This window comes from Anomaloglossus baeobatrachus, chromosome 4, assembly GCF_048569485.1.
Source record: "Anomaloglossus baeobatrachus isolate aAnoBae1 chromosome 4, aAnoBae1.hap1, whole genome shotgun sequence".
Classification (NCBI taxonomy): Eukaryota; Metazoa; Chordata; class Amphibia; order Anura; family Aromobatidae; genus Anomaloglossus; species Anomaloglossus baeobatrachus.
In genome coordinates, this window is record NC_134356.1 from 9,622,578 (window position 1) to 9,645,868 (window position 23,291).

Below are 23,291 nucleotides of genomic sequence, written 5' to 3' on the forward strand. Positions count from 1 at the left end.
ACAGGTGTACTCAGCGGAGAAGTGATACAATGTTACCAGGACAGGTGTACTCAGCGGAGGAGTGATACAATGTTACCAGGACAGGTGTACTCAGCGGAGGAGTGATACAATGTTACCAGGACAGGTGTAGTTGTGACGCCCCTGACTATTAGGGTGTCACAGGGAACTGCACTCCTTTCTCTTATGCTGCAGGACTCAACCCCCCATGGTTCTGGGATCCTAACTCTGGTATTGCTTCCATCAGCACTCAAATCCTAACCACACCTCACACCACACCCTGTCTGGCACACCAGTGGGTGGTCTAGCTGGAACAGGGCCACCCGCCTAGGGGTCAGGCAGACTGGTGGGAGGGACATAGTCAGATCAGAAGTAGTCCTCACAGAGTGAGGATCTGAGGGAGTTGTAGCTCCCTGGGAGACTTTGGTTAGGTCGCAGACGGTGGTCTGGGACCGGAGGAGTCGGAGACCCAGTCGCAGAGTATTGGAGAGGGGTGCCTAGCCTTAGTTGGGGGGAACAGTTGGCACCGGAAAGTTCAGTAACCGGATCGGTACCGAGCACAGCAGGGTACAGGACCCTAGATCAGGGAGTAGCTTCACGCAAGCTGGTAATTCAAATATGGAGGATAGTCTCTATGAACTTTCCCCAATCGCTCAGAGACCGAAGGCACCAACACAACAAGGGGGATAGGGCTTTCCAGCTTATGCGGCCCACTGAAATCCCAAGTGTCAGCCATCGAGAGCACAGCTTCCCTATTTAAATATACGGAGCGGGACCCAACAGCGTCAGGCCAAGGGGTCACTCAGAAACATCTATCTACATGTGCATGAAGGCAGGCTCCGGACCATTAAACAATACCAGCGGGGACAGACTCCCGGACGAGCTCCCCATAGTGGCAGCGGCACCCAGAGACTTGGTTTACTTGTGTCAGAGTCTGCTTAATGGTTGCGCCAACATCCACACGACCTGAGTGACTACACTGCCCTCCCTGCATCCTGCCTGCCCACACAGCCTGCACCACGTTATCCTCCATCTATTCTCTAGAGTCCCGGGGTCTCCCCTGCCGATGGAGGGAACATCATCTGGCTGCCCCGCTCCATCTCCACCTGGTACTCCCATCGGCAGTGGCGGTACTCCCCTTATCGCGAACCACGGGTGGCATCACAAACTCTCCCTTGTAAATATTCCCCCCCTTTACATTTCGAAGTGACCGCAAGACCCAGGGTCCGGAGATCCTCGAGCCACAGCAACCCCAGATCCCAGCAGTTCGACTGCTGCAGGGGCGGCACGCCTCGAAAACTTCGGCGTCACGAACAGGATCGGACTGGACCCACTAACCTTGGTGACGTGTACCTTAAAAATACGAACTGTGGTGCTGAAAGTCAGTTCCCGCTGTTTTTGGCGCCTAAAAAGGACAACTACGCCATCTTCCCCGCCAAAAGAGCGTGAAACTGAAGCTCCGCCCCTCATCCAGAGACCGCAGCCGGAAGCTGGAGAGCTGGCTTCCGAAAACCAAGGGGGTGTAACAGGATGTAACAGCGGAAGTGGTGCAGGGACGCCAGGACTCTGCCCATAAAGGTCCTGGAACCTGCAGGGACAATATGTCGGAGCAACGTGACTGGTCACCGGAGCGCGCTGCTCCCGGGATCGCGACCTGGATAGGAGAAGAGACCGAGCAACTCTGCAGGAGGATGCGGACGCAGTTCCTCTACATGCTGGACCACTGGAGAGTGGAAATGAGGAGCCTGCCTGTGGCGGTACGGGCCCGTGAGATGGAGGCCCTGCGCGTGGAGCGGGTAAGCAGCTACCCAGTCCCGGTTGAACCGGCTGTGTGATCCGGTCTGCCCCCGGCCACCGCGATTGCCCAGCCACCACCACCCTCGCCCTTGGCGGACGCCGAGCCACTACCCCCAACACCTGCAGCGGAACCTCCAGCGGAAAGCAAGCAGGCCGCCATGTCTCCGGCCTCACTACTGGCCAGACCGAACCAGGCCACAACGTCTCCAGTCCCATCATCGGCCCGATCAGACCCGGCGTGTCACCGGGCCCGTCCCGGTTGCGAAACAGCCGGTTCTTTTATCTATCACAGCTGAGGAGGAGTCTGTTGAGATGATGGTTCCACCGCCGCGCGGTCTCACGGTAGCCGCCGGGGCCACAGGAGTCTATCTACAGCCACTTCCCCTGGAGGAGGCGGAACCTGAGATCAGTGCCCACGATTGGCAAAGGCATTGGCATCAGCTGATGCAGCTGCGTGCGGAGGTGCTTGCTCGAAAGCAGCGCTGGAGGGTTCTAGGGCCGCAGTAACGTGGCCCGGTGCAGCGTTTCACTCTGGTGAGAGAGTTGGTGCCGGTCGCTCCGGCCACCCCAGATTGCCTGCTGCAGTAATGGTAGCGGAACCCGGCTACTCTAATGTTTAAAGTTGTGTTACATGTTAATGTGAAGTGTTGAGAAATGCTGATTAATTGCCAATGCTTGAAAAATGCCAATTACCTTAATACCTCACCTGATTTTAGAAGTTCATAATGTTTGCACCTGGTGCATGGACCCTGGCCGTCACAAAGGACACCACAAGGAAGCAGGGGATCCAGGTTGTTTGGGTGGCGGGTTGAAGGGAGTGGGACAATGAGAATGGACTGTCGCAGGAAGGGTAGCTGCAGCAGAGTAGGCTGAGCCACCGACTACAGCTACAACCGGTAGCGTTCCCCATTGCTTTAGTAAATTAACTCTGAGAGTTTAGTAACGTTCAAGAGTATTGCCTCCCCTTTGTGGGATGAATATTTATGCATAACCTGTAATTCTCTTTTTCAGTCTGAAAAAAAAAGAAATCCTCTGGGTGTCCTGTTGCTTGGGGACGAGCTACCTTTAACCAAGGGGGAATGTGACGCCCCTGACTATCAGGGTATCACAGGGAACTGCACTCCTTTCTCTTATGGTGCAGAACTCATCCTCCGTGGTTCTGGGATCCTAACTCTGGTATTGCTTCAATCAGCACTCAAATCCTAACCACACCTCACACCACACCCTGTCAGGCACACCAGTGGGTGGTCTAGCTGGAAAAGGGCTACCCGCCTAGGAGTTAGGCAGACTGGTGGGAGGGACATAGTCATATCATAAAGAGCCCTCAGTGAGTGAGGAGCTGAGGGAGTTGTAGCTCCCTGGGAGACATTGGTTTGGTCGCAGACGGTGGTCTGGGACCAGAGGAGTCGGAGACCCGGTCGCAGGGTATTGGAGAAGGGTGCCCAAACTTAGTTTTGGAGAACGGTTGGCACCGGAAAGTCTAGTAACTGGACCGGTACCAAGCACGGCAGGGTACAGGACCCTAGATCAGGGAGTAGCTTCACGCAACCCGATAATTAACCTGTGGAGGATAGTCTCTTTATGAACTTTCCCCAAGAGCACAGAGATTGAAGGTATCAACACAACGAGGGGGAGAGGGCTTTCCAGCTTATGCGGCCCACTCAAATCCCAAGTATCGGCCATCGAGAGCACAGCTTCCCTATTTAATTATACGGAGCGGGACCCCGAAAGCTTCAGGCCGAGGGGTCACTCAGAAACCTCTATCTACATGTGCATGAAGGCAGGCTCCGGACCACTAAGCAATACCAGCGGGGACGGACTCCCGGTCGAGCTCCCCAGAGTGGCAGCGGCACCCAGAGACTTGGTTTACTTCTGTGTCAGAGTCTGCTTAATGGTTGCGCCAACATCAACACGACCTGAGTGAGTACACTGCTCTCCCTGCGTCCTACCTGCCCACACAGCCTGCACCACGTTATCCTCCATCTATTCTCTAGAGTCCCTGGGCCTCCCCTACCCGTGGAGGGAACATCATCTGGCTGCCCCGCTCCATCTCCCCCCGGTACTCCCATCGGTAGCGGCAATACTCCCCTTACCGCGAACCATGGGTGGCATCACAAACTCTCCCTTGTAAATATTTTCCCCCTTTACATTTCGAAGTGGGCGCAAGCCCCCGGGTCCGGAGACCCTCGAGCCACAGCGACCCCGGATCCAAGCAGTTCGACTGCTGCAGGGGTGGCACATAGTTAGTGGAGGAGTGATATAATGTTACCAGGACAGGTGTGCTCAGTGGAGGAGTGATATAATGTTACCAGGACAGGTGTGCTCAGTGGAGGAGTGATACAATGTTACCAGGACAGTTGTACTCAGTGGAGGAGTGATACAATGTTACTAGGACAGGTGTACTCAGCGGAGGAGTGATACAATGTTACCAGGACAGGTGTGCTCAGTGGAGGAGTGATATAATGTTACCAGGACAGGTGTTCTCAGCGGAGGAGTGATAAAATGTTACCGGGACAGGTGTACTCAGCGGAGGAGTGATACAATGTTACCGGGACAGGTGTGCTCAGTGGAGGAGTGATATAATGTTACCAGGACAGGTGTACTCAGCGGAGGAGTGATAAAATGTTACCGGGACAGGTGTACTCAGCGGAGGAGTGATAAAATGTTACCGGGACAGGTGTACTCAGCGGAGGAGTGATATAATGTTACCAGGACAGGTGTACTCAGCGGAGGAGTGATACAATGTTACCGGGACAGGTGTACTCAGCGGAGGAGTGATACAATGTTACCAGGACAGGTGTACTCAGCGGAGGAGTGATACAATGTTATCGGGACAGATTTACTCAGAGGAGGAGTGATACAATGTTACCAGGACAGGTGTACTCAGCGGAGGAGTGATACAATGTTACCAGGACAGGTATACTCAGCGGAGGAGTGATAAAATGTTACAAGGACAGGTGTACTCAGCGGAGGAGTGATACAATGTTACCAGGACAGGTGTACTCAGCGGAGGAGTGATACAATGTTACCAGGACAGGTGTACTCAGCGGAGGAGTGATACAATGTTACCAGGACAGGTGTACTCAGCGGAGGAGTGATACAATGTTACCAGGACTGGTGTACTCAGCGGAGGAGTGATACAATGTTACCAGGACAGGTGTACTCAGCGGAGGAGTGATACAATGTTACCAGGACAGGTGTACTCAACGGAGGAGTGATATAATGTTACCAGGACAGGTGTACTCAGCGGAGGAGTGATACAATGTTACCAGGACAGGTGTACTCAGCGGAGGAGTGATATAATGTTACCAGGACAGGTGTACTCAGCGGAGGAGTGATACAATGTTACCAGGACAGGTGTACTCAGCGGAGGAGTGATACAATGTTATCGGGACAGGTGTACTCAGCGGAGGAGTGATACAATGTTACCAGGACAGGTGTACTCAGAGGAGGAGTGATACAATGTTATCGGGACAGGTATATTCAGCGGAGGAGTGATACAATGTTATCGGGACAGGTGTACTCATCGGAGGAGTGATACAATGTTACCAGGACAGGTGTACTCAGCGGAGGAGTGATACAATGTTACCAGGACAGGTATATTCAGCGGAGGAGTGATACAATGTTACCAGGACAAGTGTACTCAGCGGAGGAGTGATACAATGTTACCGAGACAGGTGTACTCAGCGGAGGAGTGATACAATGTTACCAGGACAGGTGTACTCAGCGGAGGAGTGATACAATGTTACCAGGACAGGTGTACTCAGCGGAGGAGTGATACAATGTTACACAGAGAGTACAGATACCAGATGAGTAACACAATAGGATATGACGTGCTGTTATCAGAGCTGTACTCGGTGGTGCGGGTGATACAGTCTGACCAGGTACATTGATACACAATGAGTATAGCAATATGGAACAGCAGGATAAAATACAGAGTAAAGCAGTGACTCAGGTATACGAGCCGGCGTACAATGTGACACACCAGGACAGGAATCATTAACAAAACACAAGGTGTAACCATCAGATTAATTCTTATTTTAGAAATCAATAATACACATGAAAATAAGCAAGGCAGTAATAATCTAATCAGGGAAATCTGCTTCTTTCTCTGCCAGAATTCATCAGTTATCAAAATGTTCAATTTAGAGATACAGTCATATGAAAAAGTTTGGGCACCCCTGTTAATGTTAATCTTTTTTCTTCATAACAATTTGGGTTTTTGCTATTTCAGTTTCATATATCTAATAACTGATGGACTGAGTAATATTTCTGGATTGAAATGAGGTTTATTGTACTAACAGAAAATGTGCAATCCGCATTTAAACAAAATTTGACCTGTGCAAAAGTATGGGCACCCTTATTAATTTCTTGTTTCGCCAAGCATGGACAGCCGCTTCACATCATCCCACAGATTTTCAATGATATTCAGGTCTGGGGACTGGGATGGCCATTCCAGAACATTGTAATTGTTCCTCTGCATGAATGCCTGGGTAGATTTGGAGCGGTGTTTTGGATCATTGTCTTGCTGAAATATCCATCCCCTGCGTAACTTCATCTTTGTCACTGACTCTTGCACATTTATTGTCAAGAATCTGCTGATACAGGGTTCAATCCATGCGACCCTCAACTTTAACAAGATTCCCGGTGCCGGCATTGGCCACACAGCCCCAAAGCATGATGGAACCTCCACCAAATTTTACTGTGGGTAGCAAGTGCTTTTCTTGGAATGCCGTGTTTTTTTGCCTCCATGCATAACGCCTTTTTGTATGACCAAACAACTCAATCGTTGTTTCATCAGTCCACAGGACCTTCTTCCAAAATGTAACTGGCTTGTCCAAATGTGCTTTTGCATACCTCAGGCGACTCTGTTTGTGGCGTGCTTGCAGAAACGGCTTCTTTCACATCACTCCCCCATACAGCTTCTCCTTGTGCAACGTGCGCTGTATTGTTGACCGATGCACAGTGACACCATCTGCAGCAAGATGATGCTGCAGGTCTTTGGAGGTGGTCTGTGGATTGTCCTTGACTGTTCTCACCATTCTTCTTCTCTGCCTTTCTGATATTTTTCTTGGCCTGCCACTTCTGGGCTTAACAAGAACAGTACCTGTGTTCTTCCATTTCCTTACTATGTTCCTCACAGTGGAAACTGACAGGTTAAATCTCTGAGACATCTTTTTGTACCTTTCCCTGAACAACTATGCTGAATAATCTTTGTTTTCAGATCATTTGAGAGTTGTTTTGAGGAGCCCATGATGCCACTCTTCATAGGAGATTCAAATAGGAGAACAACTTGCAAGTGGCCACCTTAAATACCTTTTCTCATGATTGGATGCACCTGCCTATGAAGGTCAAAGCTCAATGAGGTTACAAAACCAATTTAGTGCTTTAGTAAGTCAGTAACAAGTAGTTAGGAGTGTTCAAATCAAGAAATTGATAAGGGTGCCCATACTTATGCACCTGTCAAATTTTGTTTAAATGCGGATTGCACATTTTCTGTTAGTACAATAAACCTCATTTCAATCCAGAAATATTCTTCAGTCCATCAGTTATTAGATATATGAAACTGAAATAGCAAAAACCCAAATTGTTATAAAGAAAAAAAGTTAACATTAATAGGGGTGCACAAACTTTTTCATATGACTGTAAAATCTGTATTCAGTGGAGACTTTCCCACTATTGAGATAGGAGATAGCAGCTGGTGCTGATGAGAGTCTATGAGGACGGGAGGATGAGGGGCGGAGTTCATCATCTAGCTCCTCCCTCTGCCTCTAGCTCCTCCTCCTGTCATAGAATCTCATCAGCACCAGCTGCCATCTCCTATCTCCGTAAAGGGGAAGTCTTCACTGAATACAGATTTGACCTCATAATGGAGAATTTTGACAATGACGGATCGATTCTGGAATAGAAAGAAGCAGATTTGTCTGATCGGATTATTACAATGTTGTATTATTGATTCATGAAATAGAAATTAAACTGAGGGTTACGCTTTAAGGCTAGGCGGAGACTGATCGCCTGACAGTGTCGCGTTGCCCCCTCTTATTTAGTGATTGTCACAGAGGTCACAGGCGACAATGTAACAAATGAACGGACAATGTGACAATGATGAGGAGGATAATACCTGGTGGATGTGGACGGAGGTACAATGTCCGTGTGTGGACGGAGGGATACAGGGTGTTAGTACAGTGATGCACATGTTAGATACAGTCAGACAGGACAGACGCAGAGCATGACAGTATATGCTGGCGAGATAACAGCTCGTGGGCATGTGGGGATTCTGCCCCTGAGATCTCATGCACATGTCACAGCCGCATTTCCTACACACCCTGAAGATGTCGTCCTCGGACGCTGCAGACACGGCCTCCTTCATGGCTTTGTCCAGCTCTTCCTCCGCGGTCAGGTCTCCAGAAATAGCTCTGCGAATCTCAGGCCCGATATCATGCAGCGTGCGCAGCCCAGCCTGAGGGGAACCACAAACATCTGGGCTACTAGCCAGGGCCGGGATTTGTCAGCTTCTTACCAGTAATGAGGATGGCCCCGTATTATAGGGCCCTTCTTATGCAGGGGTCCATTATATATCTAGTGTACTCTGTCCACAGGATAGCCAGGAGGTGTTAGATATATACCGAGTATACAGAGTGGTATATCGGGTATGTACGGATGGTATATACAGTCATGTACAGGATGATATATATATATAGGGAGGGATATACAGAATGAGTTATACAGGGCGGCAGATATGGCAATGTACAGTGTAATATACAGTTATATAGGGGAGAATATACAGTTATGTACACAGGGAGGGGTATACAGATGACACGGTGGTGTATACGCTGATATGTAGGCGCTATAGCCACTAACTAATTGTTATATAGAAAATCCAATACATTTACAATATTGTAGTTATATGAAGGGTTAATATATTACTAGTGTAACATACGGTACTGTTCTGTGGTCTGGAGGCGTCACAGATCCCGTCCCCTTCATGCCTCATCTAACAGACTAATCTACAGGGTGATGGGAGTGATTACAATACCTGCAGCGAGAGAGCGTTGCGCTGGGAAGGTTTTCCTACCAACCCCTGCTCTTTGCGCTTCTTGAATTTCCGAAAATATTCCTGAATCAGGAAAGTGGCATAAAACTTTCCCACCGTGACTTCATCATCTGCGAGGAGAAAGCAGCGTGGTGAGTACGCAGCATGCACACGTCTCTCACGTCTTATGTACGCGGCTCCTATCAGCGTGGTGAGTACGCAGCATGCACACGTCTCTCACGTCTTATGTACGCGCCTCCTATCAGCGTGGTGAGTACACAGCATGTACACGTCTCTCACGTCTTATGTACGCGCCTCCTATCAGCGTGGTGAGTACGCAGCATGCACACGTCTCTCACGTCTTATGTACGCGCCTCCTATCAGCGTGGTGAGTACGCAGCATGCACACGTCTCTCACGTCTTATGTACACGGCTCCTATCAGTGTGGTGAGTACGCAGCATGCACACGTCTCTCACGTCTTATGTACGCGGCTCCTATCAGCGCGGTGAGTACGCAGCATGCACACGTCTCTCACGTCTTATGTAAGCGGCTCCTATCAGCGTGGTGAGTACGCAGCATGCACACGTCTCTCACGTCTTATGTACGCGGCTTCTATTAGCGTGGTGAGTACGCAGCATGCACACGTCTCTCACGTCTTATGTACGCGGCTCCTATCAGCGCGGTGAGTACGCAGCATGCACACGTCTCTCACGTCTTATGTACGCGGCTCCTATCAGCGCGGTGAGTACGCAGCATGCACACATCTCTCACGTCTTATGTACGCGGCTCCTATCAGCGCGGTGAGTACGCAGCATGCACACGTCTCTCACGTCTTATGTACGCGGCTCCTATCAGCGCGGTGAGTACGCAGCATGCACACATCTCTCACGTCTTATGTATGCGGCTCCTATCAGCGTAGAGAGTACGCAGCATGCACAAATCTCTCACGTCTTATGTTCGCGGCTCCTATCAGCGCGGTGAGTACGCAGCATGCACACATCTCTCACGTCTAATGTACGCGGCTCCTATCAGCGTGGTGAGTACGCAGCATGCACACGTCTCTCACGTCTTATGTACGCGGCTCCTATCAGCGCGGTGAGTACACAGCATGCACACGTCTCTCACGTCTTATGTACGCGCCTCCTATCAGCGCGGTGAGTACGCAGCATGAACACGTCTCTCACGTCTTATGTACGCGGCTCCTATCAGCGTGGTGAGTACGCAGCATGCACACAGCTCTCACGTCTTATGTACGCGGCTCCTAGCAGCGTGGTGAGTACGCAGCATGCACACGTCTCTCACGTCTTATGTACGCGGCTCCTATCAGCGTGGTGAGTATGCAGCATGCACACATCTCTCACGTCTTATGTACGCAGCTCCTATCAGCGTGGTGAGTACGCAGCATGCACACGTCTCTCACGTCTTATGTACGCGGCTCCTATCAGCGTGGTGAGTATGCAGCATGCACACGTCTCTCACGTCTTATGTACGCGGCTCCTAGCAGCTATGTTGCTCAGGTTGTAGATTTCATGTTAGCAAAAAATTGCTTCCTTTGCTCCGTCAGCCTCAGAACAGCGCGGTCTGGCACCCTCAGGGCTGGAGATCCGGCGCAAGCTGCAGCCGCACAAAATCCGTCACAAACTGCAGCCGCACGAGATCCAGGACAAGCTGCAGCCGCACGAGATCCAGGACAAGCTGCAGCCGCACGAGATCCAGGACATGCTGCAGCCGCACGAGATCCAGGACAAGCTGCAGCCGCACGAGATCCAGGACAAGCTGCAGCCGCACAAGATCCAGGACAAGCTGCAGCCGCACGAGATCTGGAACAAGCTGCAGCCGCACAAGATCAAGGACAAGCTGCAGCCGCCCGAGATCCGGCGCAAGCTGCAGCCGCATGAGATCCGGCACAAGCTGCAGCCGCACGAGATCAAGGACAAGCTGCAGCCGCACAAGATCCAGGACAAGCTGCAGCCGCACGAGATCCGGCACAAGCTGCAGCCGCACAAGATCAAGGACAAGCTACAGCCGCACGAGATCCGGCGCAAGCTGCAGCCGCATGAGATCCGGCACCCTCTGCAGCCGCACGAGATCCGGCACAAGCTGCAGCCACACATCCCAAACTGGAATCCCGAGTGTTGCATTTTCATCCCTTCCAACATAAAAGTGGGATTGGATGCAAAGTCCTGTGCCCAAAATTACATAGCCAGACTAAGGATGTAATGGCAACTGAGCAATCTTCTCTAAAGATTCGCTGCACAAGTCCCCTTTTCACGACTCCCCGCTTCTCTAGAGACCAGCCACACGACTCACCCCTTCTGTAGAGACCAGCCACACGACTCCCCCCCTTCTCAAGAGGCCAGCCGCATGAGTCCTGTCTTTTTTTTTTTCTAGAGACCAGCTGCACGTTCCCCCCTTTTCTAGAGACCAACACCACAACTTCTCCTTTCACTTACCACCAGCAGGGGGCACCACCTGGTCCAGGAGTTTCATGCTGGTTCTTTTCCAGATCTTTTTAATGATAGCCCTGAGCTCTTCGTTGGCTTGTTCTAGGTTTCCTGTTGGAGGATCAGGGGCACAAGCAGATTTAATACATTGCATATAGGCTCCTGATTACTGTAAAGGGGTTTTATACATAATCGTTATAAAGTGATTGCGACGTCGTCCCTCACAGTTATATCATCTGACCATTGAACCCTTTATTACAAGCCCCTTATAGTTTGTCACAGCTGTGGACATACTGCAATCTGTGGTTTGTTAGTAACATTTTAACTTTTATGGTGTAGAAAAGTCGTAAACTCTGGCACCCGCCGTATCTGTGCAGATATTTGCGACTTTGTACCGCTATTGTCATTTATAGGCGTGAGGGGGCATCCCGGGGCCCAGCGGATTTAACATCAGTTACAGTTGTGCTCAAAAGTTAACACACCCCGACAGATTTTTGCTTTCTTGGCCTTTTTTTCAGAGAATATGAATGATAACACAAAAACTTTTTTTCCGCTCATGGTAAGTGGTTGGGTGAAGCCAATTATTGTCAAACTACTGGGATTTCTCTTTTTTAAATCATAATGACAACCAAAAACATCCAAATGACTCTGATGAAAAGTTCCCACCCCCCAGTTCTTAATACTGTGTATTGGCCCCTCTAACATCAATGACAGTTTTGAAGTATTTTGTGGTAGTTGTTGATGAGGCTCTTCATTTTCTCAGATGGTAAAGTTACCCATTCTTCTTGGTTAGATGGTAAAGCCACCCATTCTTCTTGGTCAGATGTTGAAGCTGCCCATTCTTCTTGGTCAGATGGTAAAGCCGCCCATTCTTCTTGGTACCTCCAGTTCCTGTATATTTCTGGGCTTTCTTGCATGAACTGTGCTTTGCTTCAGTTCTCCCCAGAGTGGCTCAATGATATTGAGTTTAGGAGACTGAGATGGCCACTCCAGAACCTTCACTTTGTTCTGCTGTAGCCAATGACAGGTCGCCTTGGTCTTGTGTTTTGGATCGTTGTCATGTTGGAACATCCAAGTAAGTTCCAGGCTGATGAGTGCAAATTTGCCTTCACTATTTTCTGATAACATGCAGCATTCATCTTTCCTTCAACTGTGACCAAGTTTTCTGTGCCTTTGTAGCTCACACATCCCCACATCATCAGTGATCCACCTCCATGCTTTACAGTAGGAATGGTGCTCCTTTCATCATAGGCCTTGTTGACACCTCTCCAAATGTAATGTTTATGGTTGTGGCCACAAAGTTTGATTTTGGTCTCATCACTCCAAATCACCTTGTTCCAGAGGTTTGGGGGCTTGTCTGTGCGGTTTGCGTATAGTAGGTGAGATACTTTGTGGCATTTGCGCAGTAATGGCTTTCTTCTGGTGACTTGACCATGCAGCCCATTTTTCTTCAAGTGCCTCCTTATTGTGCATCTTGAAGCAGCCGCACTGCTGGTTTTCACTGACTCCTGGATTTCAGCTGATGTTATTTGTAGGTTTTTCTTTGCATCCCAAACAATTTTCCTGGCAGTTATGGCTGATATTTTTGTTGCTCTACCTGATCTTGGTTTGGTTTTTACAAAGCCCCTGATTTTCCATTTGTTAATCACAGTTTGAACACTTCTGACCGGCATTATCAATTCCTTGGATCTGTTTTTGTATCCCTTTCCTGTGTTATACAGTTCAACTATCTTTTCCCATAGATCTGTTGACCATTCTTTTGCTTTCCCCATGACTCACAATCCAAAAACGTCAGTGGCTGGATGAAAGATGCCAGAGTCTGGATCCCAGAAACTCACGGATTACAAGGAAACAGGTCACAGGTGAGGATGTTACCTTTATTGGCCATTCACACCCATTTGTGTCACCTTCTGTGCATGTTATCAGGCCTAAATCACCGGGGTGTGAGAACTTCTGATCAGGGTCTTTTGGATGTTTTTGGTTGTCATTATTATTTTAAGAAGAGAAAACACAATAGATGACAATAAATGGCTTCACCCGACCACTAACCACGAGCGGAAAAATATTGTGTGTTATCATTCATATTCTCTGAAAAAAGGCCAAGAAAGCAAAAAATCTGCCGGGGTGTGTAAACTTTTGAGCACAACTGTACATTGTAAATTGCCGCAAATTATGGACCCAGCTTAATATAGTCCGTCTTGAGGGTTGTCCAGTGATAGAGCTAAAAAACAGAAGCGCTAATAGGGTTTTACCAGATAAGCAACATGTTAGTATATATATTAATACACTCACCAATTGTGGTTGTGAAGGGTCACAACCACCATTGATAGCATAAGATAATGGCGGCTGCCGCGGCCCCACGTGCAGATGTCTTCAGAGTAGGAGGAGAAAAAGGGGTTAATCCCACGCAATCCGCCAAATAAGATGTAGAAATGTTGATAAATTAATCACTCTTTTATTCCATAGGTCTACGCGTTTCGAGGTGTAAAAACCTCTTCCTCAGGACCAGAATATCAACAACCAGGTTGATATTCTGTTCCTGAGGAAGAGGTTTTTACACCTCGAAACGCGTAGACCTATGGCATAAAAGAGTGATTAATTTATCAACATTTCTACATCTTATTTGCCGGATTGCGCTGGATTAACCCCTTTTTCTCCTACCACTTTGAGGGTTGTCCAGGGAGAGGAAAAGGTGCATAATGTGTAGAAGATGACATGAAGAAATCTATAGTTACCGTCCGTTTTTATGCATAGAGAAGTCCGAACCAAAGCGAAGAGTGTTGCGTTAAACATGACCGTCCCATCGCTGTTCAGAGGCATGTTCATGGCGACTAACCGCTGCGTAACAGAGAAAACGGAGGTGATGCCGGTGTCACGTGCTGCAGGGGGCGGCACGTCGGGGCGCCGTCTCCACCCGGCACGCTTTGTTACATTGTTGCAGGGCGAGAATCAATACTTAGTGGAGGGTGGAAGGGGATGATGACACCGCGTCCTGACAATAGTCATCAATTCATGTGGTTACCTTACACGCCACACGATGCGGACACAGCTTTCCAAATCCTAACGGCGGCTGAATCCGTCTTAGCAGGGTGACGACGTCCAGGTGCTTGATACGACCCCTGGGTCAGGCGACAGAAGATGTGAAACCATCACAACATTTTAGTAAATTCTCTGAAAACTAAACCTAACGCACAATGAAACATTTCGAGAACAGGCCCCATGTGTCTATCAATGTGTGACGCGCTTACTTGGCCTCCGGGTCATACTCTGCCCAAATCCTTTTGAATTCATCCAGATGATGCGGACCCAATATGGACCAGTCTCGCGTCAGATAGTCAAAGTTATCCATAATGACGGCAACAAACAGGTTGATGATCTGCAGAGGAAGAAATGAATATTGACGACCTGTTCTCCAAGACGTGAGGAATCAGAGGAGAAAGCGATGAAGCCCACCAGGAAGGCGCAGAGCATATAAAAGCTGATGAAGTAGAAGACGGCAAAGCTGCTTCCGCAGGAGAAGTCTTCCTCGTTGCGCGGAATCTCCGGCAAATCAGGTTCACACATCTTGTTGGGGAGACAGGCCAGCATGATCTCCTGCCAGGCTTCACCGGTCGCACATCTGTCAGAGGTAAAGATTAGCTGTTATCCTATGAGACCAAGCACGTGACAACGTCCAGATCCGGGGAGCACAACCTACGCTCAGGGGGCCACATGTCAACGCTGCAAACCCAGAAACAGAGTTGTAAGCATTTTCCTCAAAATGGAATATACAGTACAGACCAAAAGTTTGGACACACCTTCTCATTCAAAGAGTTTTCTTTATTTTCATGACTCTGAAAATTGTAGATTCACATTGAAGGCATCAAACCTATGAATTAACACATGTGGAATGAAATACTTAACAAAAAAGTGTGAAACAACTGAAAATCTGTCTTATATTCTAGGTTCTTCAGAGTAGCCACCTCTTCCTTTGATTACTGCTTTGCACACTCTTGGCATTCTCTTGATGAGCTTCAGGAGGTAGTCACCGGAAATGGTTTTCCAACAGTCTTGAAGGAGTTCCCAGAGATACTTAGCACTTGTTGGCCCTTTTGCCTTCGCTCTGCGGTCCAGCTCACCCCAAACCATCCCGATTGGGTTCAGGTCTGGTGACTGTGGAGGTCCGGTCATCTGGCGTAGCACCCCATCACTCTGTTTCTTATTCACATAGCCCTTACACAGCCTGGAGGTGTGTTTGGGGTCATTGTCCTTTTGAAAAATAAATGATGGTCCAACTAAACGCAAACCGGATGGAATAGCACGCCGCTGCAAGATGCTGTGGTAGCCATGCTGGTTCTGTATGCCTTCAATTTTGAATAAATCCCCAACAGTGTCACCAGCATCGCCCCCCCACACCATCACCCCTCCTCCTCCATGCTTCATGGTGGGAACCAGCCATGTAGAGTCCATCCGTTCACCTTTTCTGCATCACACAAAGACACGGTGGTTGGATCCAAAGATCTCAAATTTGGACTCATCAGACCAAAGCACAGATTTGCACTGGTCTAATGTCCATTCCTTGTGTTCTCTTCTGCTTGTTGCCTGTCCTTAGCAATGGTTTCCTAGCAGATATTTTACCATGAAGGCTGCTGCACAAACTCCTCTTAACAGTTGTTCTAGAGATGTGTCTGCTGCTAGAACTCTGTGTGGCATTGACCTGGTCTCTAATCTGAGCTGATGTTAACCTGCGATTTCTGAGGCTGGTGACTCGGATAAACTTATCCTCCGCAGTAGAGGTGACTCTTGGTTTTCCTTTCCTGGGGCGGTCCTCATGTGAGCCAGTTTCTTTGTAGCATTTGATGGTTTCTGCCAATGAACTTGGCGACACAGGCGGCGACTGTGAAGAACCCAGAATATAAGACATATTTTCAGTTGTTTCACACTTTTTTGTTAAGTATTTCATTCCACATGTGTTAATTCATAGTTTTGATGCCTTCAATGTGAATCTACAATTTTCAGAGTCATGAAAATAAAGAAAACTCTTTGAATGAGAAGGTGTGTCCAAACGTTTGGTCTGTACTGTAACCTTTGGCTGCTGACTTTTTACAGACCCCCCCCTCCGAGAACAATCCACGCACGTGCCACAAACCTGAAGAGCAGCAGGACGGCCTGAGGGAAGGTCTGGAAATTATTATTCCTGTTGATTTCGGTTGTGTCGTTTAGTGCAATCTTCCCAAAAACCTGCGCAGTGAAAAATCATGTGAGTGAGGTGTTATATTGAGGGGCACAGTATGGGGGGGAGGAGATCATGGCATCCTGCAAGGCCGGCGGAATATACTTCTATCACCGTCTATACAGAAGACTTTGCAAAAGCAAGCTCTGACCGCAACAAAGGAAACACCATGGAAGTGCTGCAAAGTAAATGTCATCACATGCGCACAGTCGGCATGATACTAACACCATCAGGCACTTCACCGCACCGCGCAGGCTCAGGAGCTGTGCCTGTACCATCCACTGCCGGGGTCACATATATTACAATGCTAAACATCTGCATTAACTTAAAAACTGCCAGAACTGATGGGGTTTTTTTGTCCCTAGCACCCCTTACTGATTAGATGTATGCAACTCATGCGACATCTAAAGATATACAGTGAATGGAGCCAGACCGACACCGCAGGTATGAACGGCAGTACCGAGAATGGCCACTAGATGGTGAAGGAAGCCGGACCTGCACAGCTCCACACACTGTGTAGTGGCCATACTCGGTACTGCAGCTCAGCTCCTATTGAACTGTATGTGATCTGCAGTACCTGAGAACGGCCACTACCCAGTGTATGGCGCTGTTACAGCCCTGTACATTACCTATATCCGGATGTTGTGGAGCTGCCAGCGGCTGATTGGTCAGAGTGGCAGGTGTCCGACCCCACAATGTCATTTATGGATAGGTCATGAATAAATATAAGTAAATCCTGGACAACCCCTTTAATTAGTTATAAAGATTTTTGTTTTCCAAATGAGATGACCACGTTGGGATTGGAGCTTAAAGGGGTGATCTGGTTTAGAAGGCAAAATTCTACAGCTGCTCGGTGGGATCTCAGAGGGGATTTATCCGGGGACGAGTCTTCTAATAAAATGTGTGAAGTGGATAAAAAGCTGAAAATACCGGAGAGATTTCCTTACCTGCATCCCAATGACGGCGTAGATAAAAAACAGCATAACAATCAGAAGAGCCACATACGGCAAAGCCTGCAGGGGAAGGGACACAGCGATGTCGGGAATCCATGTAATAGGGATACGGTGTTAATAAATCTGTGCGATTATAAAGCGGACGGATCCTTGTTACCTGGAAAGACTTGATGAACGTCCAGAGAAGGGTCCGGATCCCCTCCCCACGACTGAGGAGCTTCACCAGCCTCATAACACGAAAAAGCCTGAAGAAGGTGATGGAGATGCGCGAGTTTTCCTCCCCCTGCTAGAATATACAGTGGTCGTAGGTTAGACGGGATCCGAGACCCCCGGGCAGGCGCTGCCTGTCTGCCCTAACCTGCAGACCCTGACCCTACTCTGTAATCACTCCGAAATATTAAGATTTTATATACAAAAAATATAAAGGAAAAAAAATCTACATTTATAGTCAACGTCATCAGCGCTCAGAAACGTCGTCCTGGTCTTTCTCCTCTGGACTGTTCCTGATTCTCTCACTACCCAGACAAAGATTGGAAGCCTCGGGATCCCGAGGATCTATACACACCGACACCTAAGGTCTAGTGGATCCCACCCAAGTAAAACTCCCCCCCCATTAACCCCTGATCTGCAGGAATAAAACAAAACGACATGAACACTGGAGAGGACAGACTGGTCGGAGGATTTCTTGTTGAAAACATCTCAGGACTCTGTCGTACGCCGGCTCCATGGGGTTTTTTTGTTTTTTTTCGGAGGCGTCTTAGAAATTATTTCAATTGGTGTCAATGACAAATCAGCTGCAGGTCGTGGCAGGTTCCAGAAGAACGCAACGAAAACCAATTACACTTCGGAAATGTTATTGTTGCACGCGAGAACCGTAATCTGCCTATAACACCGCGCCTCGAGGTTATAATTTATCCCTTATACGGGGGCTGTATACTTGTCACATTAACAAAAACACTCATATTTAATTACAGCCGCGAGAGATCTCTGACGACTCGGCTTCATTACAAACGTTTCCGCGATCTGAACCGTGGTGCTGCGCCCGCGCCGCGCTGACTGATCTCATAGTAAAGCTCTCTGGGGTGAGGAGCTGAGATTTCCTCATACAGGGCTCCAAAGAAACCGCCGATCTTGCCACGTGACGCCATATTTGCCCCTTTTCAGAAGAAGGTAGCGCCACCGTCCGACAAATCTGCAGGGATTATTGCAAATTTCAATTCCCGACACATGGAGATTCGCAGAGGGAAGTGCGCGGAAGGCGCGGAGCAGATTCATCTACTTTTGTTGCAGATCATTCAGTATGATTTGTATTAAACCCCTGCTTAGTCTATGCATAAGAGTCCAGTGGGCGGGACTGTGAGCGATTGGCAGCTCCGCCCACAGGACTCCTAAGCCCAGATGTAAATAAATCAATGTTATAATCTTTTAGACACTTCTTGTCTCTGCAGGGGATTGGGAGATCAGAACCCGAAAAGTGAACCTTCCGGAAAGTAGGGTGAGAGGCGCCGCAGTCTCGTCTTTCGTCACATGTCACCTGCGGATGGACGTCAGCGGTCGGTGTAAGAGATGCTGGATAATCCTTGTCCAGATTAATCTTCACATGAGCCGCTGCCGCCACGTCGGTCGTGAGATTGTGGATGTCTGTCCGGGCACCATTAGTATTTGCCGTTTTCGGGCCGACAGCTGAATGTAGTTTTTGGCTCCTTGTGTCTCGGAGCTTCAATCACGGCCCTGGAACATCTAAAGTTTTCAACAAGAATTCCTCCTGTTCTGTCCTCTTGTGATTAGTCTGCCGGAAAGTCGGGCCAACCTCTCAGGGTCTCCCCCGGACTGGCCCGGCGGCAAGCGGTAAGACAAGCTTACAAGAACAGAGTATTACACAGATAAACCACAGAGGTCACAGCTCAGGAGACACAAATACAACATGGCGGCCACAGGGCATGCAGAGAGGACTAGACAAGGTGTGGAGAGGAGAGCCCCGCAGTCAGGGGCACACAGCTGTGTCAGGGTGTCAGAAGAAAGAAGGGGTGACAGTGCTCTGAAGGTTTCTTTGGTCTTACCATATTGTGGCATTGGGCATGTTCACCTGTCTTTAAAGAAAGGCAGACAGAGATAAGATGTAATACCGGCTATATCCACAGGGGGGCACAGTACAGCAATATAATCAGCATGGAGGGTAAGAAAAGGGGAAGGAGAGGCGATAAGCAAGTGGAATACAAAATACAGCTAAACCGTGACGTTGTCAACACTGGTGGCACAGAGGTCCTCTGCTGCTGCGCCAAACTACAGCCCCCACCATCCAGGGGGTTGGAGACCTCCAAAAGCTTTACATGTCTTTTTATTTTAGCCGTCCCCCAATTATGCTGAGAATAAAGGTTAAGGATGCAGCTCGAGGCTTGGCACATGGATACTTATGTGACGGGCATCTTTACATGTCCAAGATTGGAAAAACACTGCTGCAGTCACAAGCAGCGCCACCGTGCTCACAGGCTGTGCCAGGTATTGCAGCTCCACTCCGTTTACTCCAGGCACAAGTGAGTCTACGGCAATGTACCCTAGAAAAGCAGGCGACAACCCTTCTAGGACCTGCAATGGGCGTCATTTACCGTTCTAAACTTTGGGGAAAAAAAATAAAAAATGGCCAAATACAATTGGCTAAAAATCATTTCTGCAATTAAGATTCATTACAGTTATTGGAGCGTTCCCCATCCTCTGCAAATCACTGTACATAGAAAAACGGGAACTCTCCTGAGCTGATTTTATGAGGAAGATCGACCAAAATAACGTACATACAGGGGCATCTCAATAAATTACAATAGCCTCAAAAATAACTCAATACAAAAAGAGAAACACATGTATTATAGAGTCATTACACACAGAGGGATCTATTTCAGGTGTGTATTATATAGAGTCATTACACACAGAGGGATCTATTTCAGGTGTGTATTATATAGAGTCATTACACACAGAGGGATCTATTTCACATGTGTATTATATATTATATAGAGTCATTACACACAGAGGGATCTATTTCAGGTGTGTATTATAATATAGAGTCATTACACACAAAGGGATCTATTTTACGTTTATTATATAGAGTCATTACACACAGAGGGATCTATTTCACATGTGTAATATATATTATATAGAGTCATTACACACAGAGGGATCTATTTTACTTTTATTGTATAGAGTCATTACACACAGAGGGATCTATTTCACGTGTTATATATTATATAGAGTCATTACACACAGAGGGATCTATTTCACATGTGTATTATATATTATATAGAGTCATTACACACAGAGGGATCTATTTCAGGTGTGTATTATATATTATATAGAGTCATTACACACAGAGGGATCTATTTCACATGTGTATTATATATTATATAGAGTCATTACACACAGAGGGATCTATTTCAGGTGTGTATTATATATTATATAGAGTCGTTACACACAGAGGGATCTATTTCACATGTGTATTATATATTATATAGAGTCATTACACACAGAGGGATCTATTTCAGGTGTGTATTACATATTATATAGAGTCATTGCCCACAGAGTGATCTATTTCACGTGTTTATTATATATTATATAGACTCATTGCACACAGAGGGATCTATTTCATGTGTATATTATATATTATATAGAGTCATTACACACAGAGGGATCTATTTCATGTGTATATTATATATTATATAGAGTCATTACACACAGATGGATCTATTTCATGTGTTTATTATATATTATATAGAGTCATTACACACAGAGGGATCTATTTCACGTGTTTATTATATATTATATAGAGTCATTACACACAGAGGGATCTATTTTACGTGTTTATTATATATTATATAGAGTCATTAGACACAGAGGGATCTATTTCACGTGTTTATTATATAGAGTCATTACACACAGAGGGATCTATTTTACGTGTTTATTATATATTATATAGAGTCATTACACACAGAGGGATCTATTTCATGTGTATATTATATAGAGTCATTACACACAGATGGATCTATTTCATGTGTTTATTATATATTATATAGAGTCATTACACACAGAGGGATCTATTTCACGTGTTTATTATATATTATATAGAGTCATTACACACAGAGGGATCTATTTTACGTGTTTATTATATATTATATACAGTCATTAGACACAGAGGGATCTATTTCATCTGTATATTATATATTATATAGAGTCATTACACACAGAGGGATCTATTTTATGTGTATATTATATATTATATAGAGTCATTACACACAGAGGGATCTATTTCATGTGTATATTATATATTATATAGAGTCATTACACACAGAGGGATCTATTTTATGTGTATATTATATAGAGTCATTACACACAGAGAGATCTATTTCATGTGTTTATTTCTGTTAATTATGGCTTTATGAAAACCCGAAAGTCATTATCTCAGAAAATTAGAATATTATGTAAGACCAACTGAAAGTGATTTTATACTCAGAAATGTTGGCGCCTCCTGAAAAGTCTGAACAGTAAATGCCTCAATTCTTGGTCGGAGCTGCATTTGCATGAATTACTGCGGCAATGTGGCCTGGAGGCGATCAGCCTGTGGCACTGCTGAGGTGTTATGGAAGCCTATGTTGCTGTGATAGCTGCCTTCAGTTCGTCTGTATTGTTGTCTCTGGTGTCTCTCATAGGTTCTATATGGGGTTTAGGTCAGGTGAGTTTGATGGCCAATCAAGCACAGGGATACTGGGGTTAGTAAACCTAGCAAACCGGGTTTTGGTACTTTTGGCAGTGTGAACAGGGGCCAAGTCCTGCTGGAAAATTTGCATTTCCATCTCCAAAAAGCTTGTGGGCAGAGGGAAGCATGAAGTGCTGTAACATTTCCTGGTAGACGGCTGCGCTGACTTTGGTCTTGATAACACACAGTGGAGCTACACCTGCAGATGACGGCCCCCAAACCATCACTGATTGTGGAGACTTCACACCAGACCTCAGCAGCTTGGATTGTGGCCTCCGCTCTTCCTCCAGACTCGGGGACCGCGATTAAATGAAATGCAAAATTTACTTACATCTGAAAACACCACCTTGTACCACTGAGAACAGTCCCGGTCTTCTTCTCCTTGGCCCAGGTAAGACGCTTCTGGCGTTGTCTGTTGGTCATAAGCGGTGACACAAGGAATGTGACACTTGTGGCCCATGTCCTGGATACGTCTGTGTGTGGTGACTCTAGACACACTGACTCCAGCAGCGGTCCACTCCTTGTGAATCTCCCCCAAATCTTTGAATGGCCTTTTCTTAACAATCCCATCAAGGCTGCGGTTATCCCGGTTGCTTGTGCACCTTTTTCTACCACACTTTTTCCTTCCATTCAACTTTCCATTAATGTGCTCGGATCCAGCACTGTGTGAACAGCCAGCTTCTTTAGCAATGACCTTTTGTGGCTTACCCTCCTTGTGGAGTATATCAATGACTGCCTTCTGGACATCTGTCAAGTCAGAAGTCTTCCCTATCATTGTGTAGCCTACTGAACCAGACTAAGGGACCATTTTAAAGGGAACCTGTCAGCAGACATTTTGCCCAAAACCTAAAAGATTCCCCCTCTGCAGCTCCTGGGCTGCATTCTGGAAAGGTTCCTGTTGCTATTGTGCCCCATGTGAGACCAAAATAAAGACTTTATAAAGTCTTACCTTTTTGTATGGCACTCTTTTTTTTTATAGTCACGGGGGCGGGCTTTCTGGCATCCGTTATTCTCCCTCCTGGTCCTTTATGCCGTCCCCCATCGCTCCTTTCCATAGCTGATAACGCCGCTCAGTGCTCCAGAGGTCCCCGCGCATGCCCAGTGCGAGTCTCACGG

General features: G+C 47.3%; 1 protein-coding gene across 1 annotated transcript in view; it reads right to left on the reverse strand.

The window, feature by feature from the left end:
- The window catches only part of CACNA1C (calcium voltage-gated channel subunit alpha1 C), a 348,304-nt gene that overhangs the window by 12,440 nt on the left and 312,573 nt on the right, over positions 1-23,291 (reverse strand). Inside the window, exons 27-37 of the mRNA XM_075342990.1 lie at positions 19,498-19,527; positions 17,595-17,723; positions 17,432-17,497; positions 16,401-16,492; positions 14,726-14,891; positions 14,521-14,648; positions 14,295-14,391; positions 14,008-14,110; positions 11,282-11,383; positions 8,831-8,958; positions 8,120-8,254 (exon numbers count right to left, since the gene is read on the reverse strand). Coding sequence (XP_075199105.1) covers positions 8,120-8,254; positions 8,831-8,958; positions 11,282-11,383; positions 14,008-14,110; positions 14,295-14,391; positions 14,521-14,648; positions 14,726-14,891; positions 16,401-16,492; positions 17,432-17,497; positions 17,595-17,723; positions 19,498-19,527 — 1,176 coding nt within the window. The remainder of the gene's footprint in view (positions 1-8,119; positions 8,255-8,830; positions 8,959-11,281; positions 11,384-14,007; positions 14,111-14,294; positions 14,392-14,520; positions 14,649-14,725; positions 14,892-16,400; positions 16,493-17,431; positions 17,498-17,594; positions 17,724-19,497; positions 19,528-23,291) is intronic.